This window comes from Prosopis cineraria, unplaced genomic scaffold (assembly GCF_029017545.1).
Source record: "Prosopis cineraria cultivar Desert tree isolate PC_DT_omini unplaced genomic scaffold, ASM2901754v1 PC1, whole genome shotgun sequence".
Classification (NCBI taxonomy): Eukaryota; Viridiplantae; Streptophyta; class Magnoliopsida; order Fabales; family Fabaceae; genus Prosopis; species Prosopis cineraria.
The window spans coordinates 9,929,361-9,940,505 of NW_026555332.1; the positions used below are offsets into that span (position 1 = coordinate 9,929,361).

General features: G+C 32.8%; 2 protein-coding genes across 6 annotated transcripts; both read right to left on the bottom strand.

Moving 5' to 3' along the window:
- Positions 1–1,698: 1,698 nt before the first annotated feature.
- On the bottom strand, positions 1,699–4,999 carry LOC129311444 (protein ACCELERATED CELL DEATH 6-like). The gene is made up of 3 exons (XM_054953777.1): positions 4,851–4,999; positions 3,083–3,627; positions 1,699–2,652 (listed from the first exon to the last, which is right to left on the bottom strand). The coding sequence occupies exons 1-3, from the start codon at positions 4,915–4,917 to the stop codon at positions 1,966–1,968; spliced, it is 1,299 nt and encodes a 432-aa protein (XP_054809752.1). The 5' UTR covers positions 4,918–4,999; the 3' UTR covers positions 1,699–1,965.
- Positions 5,000–5,656: 657 nt separating this feature from the next.
- On the bottom strand, positions 5,657–10,417 carry LOC129311423 (uncharacterized). 5 transcript variants are annotated; one of them, XM_054953748.1, is made up of 4 exons: positions 9,543–10,417; positions 7,308–7,979; positions 6,869–6,934; positions 5,657–6,119 (listed from the first exon to the last, which is right to left on the bottom strand). In XM_054953748.1, the coding sequence occupies exons 1-4, from the start codon at positions 10,291–10,293 to the stop codon at positions 6,112–6,114; spliced, it is 1,497 nt and encodes a 498-aa protein (XP_054809723.1). In that variant the 5' UTR covers positions 10,294–10,417; the 3' UTR covers positions 5,657–6,111. The 5 variants fall into 5 exon arrangements, 4 of the variants coding, with proteins under 4 accessions (XP_054809723.1, XP_054809733.1, XP_054809743.1 ...); XM_054953758.1 differs by having other exon boundaries at positions 5,658–6,116; XR_008593294.1 differs by having other exon boundaries at positions 6,034–6,116; positions 6,869–6,948.
- Positions 10,418–11,145: the final 728 nt, after the last annotated feature.

The following is an 11,145-nucleotide window of genomic DNA, read 5'->3' on the forward strand; positions in this document are numbered from 1 at the left end:
TTTTCATTACGTTAGCCTTTGTGCAAAATTTTTTTATTCCATTAATAATGTGTAATGAAAATTATATAAATAATATGTTAAAATTTTAAGTTTTATTATATCTAAATACAAAGAATAAGGTGATTATTATTTAAATAAAATTTACAACTTTTCCTCTCTTCTTTGTTTTGGTTAGCCAAGCATAAGGAGAGCAAATCACATGTCTCTACTTTTTCTCTTCTCTCTATTTTTACTCCTCTCATTTTCTTTCCTCCTCACTTTCTCTCGTCAGTACTGCGTGAGTTATTCGCTGCTATATGTATTCATAATCAAACAGATGCTCTAGATTGCATGAAATAAAATGTATCATGATTTTCATAATTCAAATGCATTGATATCGATAATATTTGAATCGATACATCTATCACTTTCAATGCTTGATGTGATTTTAAAAATGTTGATTAAAATATTTCAAAACGTTGTTTGATATTTACTTCCTACATAAATTATATTTATGTCCTATTTATGATATGATAATGATATGATAATGACATGATAATGATACATATAACGCGTGGATTGTGGAATGGGCGCATGAAGTTTCTTTGCTAGTACAATAATACAAACAATATTGAAATTGAATGGTGATAGCCGTGCGGTCCAGGGACTTATTTTTCCTTACGATATGCGGCATATATAGTTGGATTAAAATACGAATCTGCCCTGGATGTTTTCAAAAAGGTGTAATTAGTATCCTAATGTTTTTAAGTGCACAATATTATCCTGACATTTTTCAAAATCACACAAATTTGTCCTAATGTGACAGTTTGATCACTTTGACCATTAACTTATAATATTGACTATTAAATGCCTAGTTGACAGGTCATGTGAATCTCCATGTGAGAAAGTGGGACCCATTTTTAACAATTTTTATTAAATCCTTTTTTCCCATTTCTAGGCTCATTTATTCATTACTAGTGCTCCATATGCTCCACAGCTCTAGCATATCTCAATTGCCTTAGTCAAATTGTTAGGGATAAATTATGTATGATAACTTCATGAAAAGTATTCTCATATGTGTGCTAAGAAGTAATTTTTTAGTTATCATACTTGTCCTTTTCTTCACAAAAGCGAATGATCGAATAGCATAGAGCTATATATTATCCAATTAATTTTGATTTGTAGCAACAATTTCTTGAACCCTCTATGAATTACATAAAAAATTTCCCCCTCTTAGTCTTTAGTTTTGGACTCTATTTTCTTTGCATCAAAACACTATATTAATTCTTTCCAATCTCTTCTCCACCCTTCCTGAGGATTATAGTATTTGCATATTTTTTGTATATAAAGTAAAAGGCTGAATATAAATTGGGTTCTAGGCACCCTGATTCCTGTTATCCTCCAAAGTACAAAATATAGTGATAAGTATCCAAGTTTAGTTGACTCTGTCAAAGAAAATATAATTTTGCATCATGTTCATGAATATTGATTTTTTCTACCAGAACTTAGCTGATCACATCCAATTTGTTTGATAGGCTTATACACAGTCACACAAATCCATATGCTTCCCTATACCATCCTCAAGTTCCTGAATTAGATTTGCATCAAATTTAATGGCACAAATTAAAAATTATAGAAGACATATAATAATACTATGACAGTAATGATATTATAAACTGAGTAGTCAAAATGTATGGTTTTGTCATTGTAATCAAATGCCCGTGATAACCATGCATCAATCCTTTTAACTCGCTCTAAACTTAACAGAAGAAATCAAACAATGACTCAATTGTGTTATATCAAATTAACTGGAGTGGAAGATAGTTTCCTATTATGGTGATCCAAAAGTATCAAGATCATCAAACATAACAATGAGAAAACATAGCAAATAGACTAAGAGAGACAAAATGTCTAACATATAAGAACCAAACTTACTTATCCCTCCCTCCCATAAATTTTCTGAAATTCAACAAACAAACTCTATTCTCATTTGCTAGTGTTCCCACTATCTTTATCCTCTTTTGTCACTTTCAAAGCTTTCGCCTTCTTCACCTTGATCCCATAACTTCCAGAAAATGGAATGATCATCCTGAAAATGAAGTTTGTAATGCGAGGGAAGAAACAAGGATGGGCTCCTAGAGGGTATATAAGAGGAATATACAGACCCAAAAACATCAAAAGGAAGATGATTCCAATAATCATCACAATGTTAGCGAGCCAAGTCAAATTGTTGACTACTAGATTTACTGCAGCCATGAATGCAATAGACATTGACACTATGGCCAAACCCACCAAATTTAACGCAAAGTATGTGGCACTAAATGCCATATGAAAGTCACCAAGTTGAGCCCATAGTAGAATGAAAGATCCCATTGTAGAGCTATACATAGCTATCACATCACAGATTGTGAACACTTGGAACATTTTTCTCTTAACCAGGGTGGCCATGCCGCTTCTCTTTGTGTCTATGTCATTGGAGTCATAGACACCACCTGGCACTGTAAAACCAGCAGCAAATGTTACAGCGGCAACCAATATCGCTACAAGTAAGAGACTGCTGACACGGTCTTTAATCCACTTAATATGAGGTTGTTCTGCATGCAAACGCCTGATTCTTCTTCCCTTTTCACTCAAAGGCACCCCAACAGATCTCAACATAGCAAATGATAAGTACTGGGAAAAATAGGATATGCATGGTTATGTGAATGACACATGTTAGGGACAGAATAATTTTGGAAAAATTATACGCTAGGGGTCTCTAATGTGCATTTTTTTAATGTTATCTGTAATGCATCACCTTCCTATCTTTTTTTTTCATTTTTTCTTTGAATTATTGGCTTTTATATAAAAGAAGAGACTGAAATTTTAAACCGGTAGAGTTTTGTGTTTTATACAATTTTTTCAAAGATAAAAGTATGAAATTTTGATATTTTTATTTGATATATTTGATATTGTTATGTAAAGCTAATGATCCAAAGGAAAATGCAAAGCAAAGTTGGAGGTGGGGCACAATAAATGGTAATAGAAAAGGGCATATTAAAGACTCCTAATCGATAAACTATAACTGTCTATCAATTATGTGCTGTGGTGAATTAGATCATACCTCTCGAAATGTTGGGGCTGTATTTCTTCTTTGAATAACAATATCACGGGCTGTCAAACCTTCATTATTGACAAGGTTGACATTTAGTTTTTTCTCTTGTGTCAGAAGGAGCAATACCTTTAGGTGTAAGTATTTGGAAGCCAAATGCAAAGGAGTATTTCCATTTTTGTCTTTCTCATTCAAGAGATTCTCAAGTTTCTTCTCTCCCAATATGTACTTGACCACTGCATCTTTTCCCCTCTTTGCTGCAATGTGAAGAATATTCTGACCTTTTTGGTTTTGTAAATCCATGGGATCAAACCATGTTCGTTGAATGAAATACTGGACGACGTTAAAATGGCCTTCTTTGCAAGCAACATGAATAGGAAGATAGCCTTTTTTATCCAATTCTACCCTGCTTTGGGGACTTGCATTTACAATTGTTTGTACGCCTTCAAGATAACCAATGGATGCTGCACAATGAAGAGGCGTCCTGTCCTTTTGGTCTCTCAAGTATATTAGCTCAGGTCTCACTTTCACTAATTCCTTCAGCGAAACTGATGATACTAAAAGACACACATGAAGTATAATTAGAAAATAGAGAACACTGTTAGGTGTTTTTATAGATATATATATATATATATATAAATTCATTTAAAACAGATATCTCAACTTAAGATATCATTTAAGATAATAAAATATCTTGTGGCCTAAAATTAATTGATTGTATTTTACTCAGTCTAAACTAAATAATAGATAATCTTGTTGGGGGGTTATAGAGGCTAGGAGACTAAGCGTACGATTAATTTGAGAAACATAATCCTTCCCTTTTGTGAGGGTTTCCTAACTAGTGATGTCTTTTTCTAGTTGTCATTAATGTGCTCTCACGCTAGTGAGAAGAATTACTCTCATGTCTATTTTCTTGTGACTCTTTCTTGTGCTTTTCAAGTCACATATTGATTTTGAGACTAGAGCTATTCTGCTTCAAACCATCTAGCAATAGTGAGAGGTATTTTAAGTCTTTCACTATAACTCAAGATTTGTAGGAATTCTATATAAATGATTTAATTTAATAGAGTTTCTCTTCGCTGAAAAGTATATATAGGTCAAATTATCACCTTCTAAAATCATTTTTGTCTTGACTTAGAAGTTTTGGAATTGTAAATCATACTCAAAGAACTTTCTTCCTTATCTCCTTTTCTATTACTCTTCAAATAACCATTGGCTCCAAGCTTCTAACGGTCTTAATTAAGGTTTAAACTTGTTGAATACAAATGGCTCATTTGAAGGAAGTGGCTACGAGATATTAAAGGTTTACAAACTTTGTGACATTGGAAAGCTTCGAAGGGGCCAACTTTCTGAGATGGCCAGAGAAAGTGAAAATTTTCCTTTGAAGGTACTCTGTGTTCTCAAGCCCGAAGAAAAAGAAGAAACTATAGCCGAAATTACAGAGAGACAAAAGAGAGAGAATGATACCTCTATTACCTGACACATCTTTCAACTTAGCGATGCTCTCTCTGGATGCTCTACTAAGTTGGCCCTTGAAGAGCCAAGCTTATATTGGCTGAGGCCAAAAAGTTATTTTATACAAATTATTTAGACTTTGTGAATTAAGCTTGGGTGATTAGTTCGCATATATGTTTTAAATTTTTTAAATAAAAATATAATATATACAATTGATAATTCAAATTCAAATTTAGACAATCCAAATGATAATTCAACCACACTAGTTATAATATAAACCATAAGAGATTGAGACTCGACATAAGAAATAGAGGAAAGATCATACAGAGCTCCAAAGGGAAGGGACAGAATGAGAGAGAACAGAGGATAGCCACAGAGAAAGAATGCGACATCACTAGTGGAGGAACAAAGGATAGCTAGAGGAAGGTCACAACCAAACGGAGAGAATAGGCTCTCGTTGGTTTGATGGGAGGGTAGGAGAAAGAAGGGGTTTTAATTGAGGGGCGATGAGGGAAGGGGAGGAGTTGTAATGAAAGGGAGGTGAGGATTTTAATATTATCTTATTTGATTTAGGAGAGGAGAGGAGGAAAAATAATTATACATAAATAATTTTACCCTTATATTATTAAAATTATTTTTTCTAATACAATATAATTATGAATGTTTTTAATACGTAATTATAAGTATATAAAATAATTATCATTATTAAATATATTACTAAAAACTTTTCTTGCTAAACTTAATTAAAAAGATAAGAGTCGTAATTAAAAAAAGGGGCATATTGATCACTGTGCAACAAAATTATACCCCTCCTCTCTTAATCCCTCCAATTTGGAGGGGACGGGAGAGAAGATTTTTAAAATTTTTCCTTCCCCTCCAATTTTTCAAACCAAACAAAGGGAGGAAAGTAGATTTTGCTCCCTTCCAACCAAACAAACTCTAAAAACTAGAACCCATGTTTGGTAGAAAGAAAGGAATATTCTAAAAAATTCATTTCTAAAGAATGGTTTGGAGTAATAAAATTTTATTAAAAAAATTATGTAAATTAAAAGAGTAAAAAAAATAATTAAAATCTTTTAACCCCATCTCTCGGTTTCTTTTAAAATTGAACCCATTAGAATTTCCTTCCCCTTCATTCCCCCAACAAAAATAAATTTAAATATGAAAGGACAAAATGAAGCTTGAGGGGTAGCTTGGGTGTTTTACAGTACCTACGGACAAAGAGAAATAAGTTTTACATGTGTTTGTTGGGATATCAAATGTGAGTTGACTTGACTTGGTATGAAAAAATTGTTTCATATTGAATAGAGTTAGGTCGGAGCAGAAGTATCTAAGTGGAAATTATAAATTCAAAGATTTTTTTGCTAAGATATAATGTTATACTCACTTATATACTTCATCTTACAAGCCTTGGGCATCTTGGCTACATTCTCCTCCCTTCCAAGATGATCTCTAGGTCCACCAGCTTCTGCTTGTTCTGTTTCTCGGAATAGTGTTGGATGAAGTGGAGGCGACACATGATCAGAGAGCCAACTCTCCATCACGTATAGATAACCGTATCTTGTCTCTTCTACTGCAGCAATCCTTCATCCTGCTGCAATTGTTTTTGTTAAATTCCGGCTGGGAAAGAAAACTCTGCTAGATAATAAAATAAAGTATATGATAAAATTCACCTAAAGTTAGGGAACTGGAAAAAATTCATCTCAACTTTTTTTTTTTACCAAAAAAATAGAATGAAAAAAAAGTGGGGGGAAGAATTGGATAATTTGCGGAGCTTGGACTTGAGGCTTCTAATGGTAGCTCTGGTAATATCCCACCGTTCTAATTATTCTTGCATTTCTCTTTTAAGTAATAATAACTTTTAAATAAAAGAAGTATTATGATATCTTACTGTTATAAGATACACATAAACTTAAAAGAACTATTTTAATTATCTTTTTAAGTGGCAAAAAGATGGGAAGAATGACGGTAAGATCTCAAAATATTAAATTAATGACAGTTAAATTTTAATAAAAAAATTTTAAAAATGAGTTGCAAATATCACTTCAAATAATTAAAAACTAAAATCTCAGATAAAATTTAAGAATCACATTTGAAATTTATTGAAAATTTTGAATTTTGCATATATTTGGATCAATATTCCAACTCATTTTTCAAAAAAATTTGTCTATTATCTAACTGGCATTAATATATAGTTTTAGAACCTAACTCACATCCTTTCAAAAAGACAATGCTCATCTCTCACATTCTTTCCATTCATCTTATGATACCAAAAGTGGTCTAAGTTGAGGAAAATTTGGGAATGGTCCCCGTTAAGTGTAGTTTAGAGAGATTAATTTACACCTTTATTAGGGATTGCGGCTCGACCTGATGCTGATGATGGTTGAGAAAAATGTTTTATCCTTGGTCCTGCACAACGGTTCCTGTAAAATTCATGGGCAAGAAAAAAGAGAGAAAAGGAAGCAACAAAAAGGAGATAAAATTCATGGCCCTGCACAATTCTAATTTGTTTTTCATTTGAGACGGATATGCCATCCCAAACACTACTTGTCATAGAAGGGTGTCCGTCACAAAATATGAGACACAATATACTATTTCAAATTCCATTGCAAAGTTTTGGCATGGAATTTGGTCTTTCAAATTTTGTCACAAATATTTGAGACAGATTTTGCAATAGATTTGTAACGAATTAAAAAGTGTCACAAAGGCATCACAGATGTTCCAAATATTTAATAATCTACTAATACAGTTATAAGTTGTTATTTGCATCATACATAAGTACCTGAATTCTCGGCCAGAATAGCAGCATGAAGTGGAGAGGATCCTTGGTGCTTCTCCCTAATCAGGAATGGAGCTTGCAGCAAAAGTTGAGCAATTCCATTATTTCGATTCTGAATAGCTAAATACAAAGGCGATTTACTTTCCTTGTTCAGAAAATGTGCCCCATCTTTATCTTCTTCAAACAAGAGCCCTGCCACTTCAACACTACTATTTGCCATCACTGCCTCATGCAGTGCCGTGTTCCCATGCTCATTCCTCATCCTCCACAATGCTTCTTCATTATTCTTGTTGTTCAATTTGTTCTCAAAATGCTTCTTGTAACTGTTGAGAATCATACTGAGTGAGGATTTTTCCCCATTTCTGGCAACAACATGAAGAACTGTATCTCCTTTGTTGTTTCTCATTGTGATCAGTTGAGGGACGACGTGCGTAGCAAGTAGCTCTAAAATCTCTACTTTCCTATGGTTGGCTGCAATGTGAAGTACAGTATTTCCTGCACTGCTAACTTGTCCAACAATGGAAGATATATACTTCTTATCTGTCACAGCAGTTTCTTCTAACGCTTTAATGAAATCAAATATGGACCCAAAGTGGATTGCCTCACACAAAGCAGGTGTCAAGACTTTTGACTTTTGAATTTCCTCCGACAACTTTATAGAATCGTTAGGAAGCCCTGGAACAAAAGCAATTAATGATCCTTAAATTCTTGCAAAGCAACTTATATTTATTTATTACTTGTATGAAAAACAAGCTAAGCTAAGATGAGTAGTAATTAATTCTACAAACACAAGGGTCATGCATATTAGAAAGTGTTGATGTAGTAATGATTTAAAAATCCGAGGAATTATATAATTATAAATAATGATTTAAAAAACATAGCAAACTATCTATAGAACCCAAAATTGGATCTTTAGAGAAACGCTCGACAATCCATCAAAAATCAAACCAATGGTGATAATAAGAACTCGACTAAAATTTATTAATCACACAACTTAGCCCCTTGCTTGTTACAATGAATTTTTTACCTCTCAACAATTTATTCAAAAGTGTAACATTTGAAAATAATACATTTGGCATTTTGTTATTAAGAAAGTTAACTTTAATTATTAGTTGACTTAAAAATTACAAAATAAGACCTCAAAAATTATCAAAAAAAGACCTAGAAAGTTACACATAAGTACCCTACAAAAAAATTAATATCAATTAAATCCCCCTAAATTACATATAAGTATTAGGATATCAATTTTAAAGGAAAACTTATAAATTATTACATTATTTTAGGGACTTAACCAATATTAATTTTTTATAGAGTATTTATTTGTACTTTTATGATTTTTTAGGCCTTCTTTGTAATTTGTTAGTCAGTCAATGATCAAAGTTAATTTTTTTAATGACAAAATGCCAAGTGCACCATTTTCAAATGTTAAAAGGGAAAATTACACCATATGTAAATTTAAGATATCAAACACTCATGAGTGAATAGTTGAGGGATAAAATTATCTTTTAATCTTAAAAACAATCATATTTGAGACACGAAAATAAGAGGAAAGGAAAGAAATATATTTAATTTAAGGAGTAAAACAATGATGTGTAATATTGGGATAATTTTCCATGAAAAACTTTATTCTTTTTCAAAACATTTTATATTTTGAAACACCAAATCACGCTTAAAAATATCTTATAAAATGGAATAAAGGGAGTTCTTAATAAAGATTAAGAAATGTCGTTACTTCTTCCGAATCACAATATAAGTCATTATTAACTAACTCATGCTCCTAAAAAAAGGTTACTTAATATCTTGATTTCCTAAAAATGTTTACATATTTTCATTTATGCCCTTAAGTGGAATATTTAAAATATCCTCATTAATTGCATTAATTTAATTATAGCAAGGATATAAATATCAAGAAAAATATAAAATTTATCTAACACCTTATATTTTGGATCAAAGTTTGCTTCTAGAAAATGAGTGGTGGGAAAAAGTATTTTGGTTAAAAGAAAAAAGTTTGTCAATAATTAATATCATCTTGCCAAAAATACCCTGAATCATTTCTCTCTCTTTCGAGCACCTCCATAAAAAGGGTCAATATTGTAAGAAAAAATAAATACAGTAAACAATCGGGTAAAAAAGGGTAATTATCAAGAGATAACAATTCCAAGTTTTTAAAACAAAAAGGCTACTTTAATTAAGAACAGAGAAAGTAATACAATTACTATCATTTGCATCCTTAAGTACCTGAATTCTCTGCTGGAGCAGGAAGTTGGAAGGATCCTTGGCGGTTCTCCTTATTCAGGAATGGAGCTTGCAGCAGAAGTCTAGCAACTTCATCATTTCGATTCTGATTGATAGCCAAATACAAAGGCGATTTACCTTCTTTGTTCTGAAAATAAGCCACATTTTTGTCTTCTTCAAACAAGAGCCCTACCATCGCTTCAACAGTACTACTATTTGCCATGACTGCCTCATGCAGTGCCGTGTTCCCATCTTCATTCCTCATCCTCCACAGTGCTTCCTCATTCTCTTTCTTCAATTTGTTCTCAAAATGCTTCTTGTAACAGTTGACAAGAATACTGATTGAGAAAATGTACCCATTTCTAGCAACAATATGAAGAGCTGTATCTCCTTTGTTGTTTCTCATTGTCATCAGTTGAGGGACGTGCGTAGCAAGTAGCTCTAAAATCTCTTCTTTCCCATGATTGGCTGCCATGTGAAGTACAGTATTTCCTTCACTGCTAACCTGTCCAAATACAATGGAAGATACACGCTTTTTATTGGTCGCAGCTGATTCTTTTAACGTTTTAACGAAATCAAACTTGGACCCAGAACGGATTGCCTCACACAATTCAGCTGCCAAAGCTTTTGATGCCTGAATTTCCTCCTGCATCTGTATGGAATCTTCAGCACGGCCTGTGAGATTTCTCTGATTTAAAACAGCAGATTTCATCATGTCCTCCATCATTTGATTGCACAGAGTGTCAATATCCATTACGAGCAATACTACTGTGGATGGTTCTTCTATCAGATGGAGCAACAATATAATCGAGGTTAATTCCTAAATATGATAAATAATGTGTATTCGAAGAGATATCAATCGTGGTTTCGTCCTACTTCAATAATAAAAAGGTGAAGCCACAGAGTGAAGCACCTTCCAAGAAGAAACCAGAGTAAACATGGATAGATAAACAAATAGTTTTAATATTTAGAGCTCGCAGAGCTTGACTTCCAAAGTTGTAGTATATAATTAAACCATCCAGAAAATACCTACTACACACACACACACACACACACACACACCTCGATTGAGAGAGAGACGGACAACGACATCGAGGGTGGATGGGAAGGAAGTAAACCATGAAATTTCGCGTCTAATTAATTAAAAAGCTTGTTGGCATCAACCTACTCGGCATGCCACTTGTTGAAGCACGCGGAGACAGAGTGTGCATTGATTTTTCCTGGAACAATTTCATTTTAGTGGCAGAGATGTGATTTTATTCCAAATCAATCCCAAACAATGCTGAGCTGACACTGTAGGATCAAATGATCAAATGCAAATTATGTTTTGGAGAGAAATGACTAAAATGCCATCCATGTTAAATATTATATTATGTTAATGTTCATAAACTCACAAAACTTTTAGCCTTTTATATCCCACATTCTATAACATCTCTAATGGTTTTAGAAATTTTTCTTATGTTTAATACCTATAAACTCAAGGGTTAAATGTTATATATTTATGTGAATTAATCATATAATTTATATCTATTGTAACTCTCTCCTTTCTCTCCAATTCTCTCTTGTATTGTTCATTTCCCTCATATTAAATCTCTCTAATATTTTG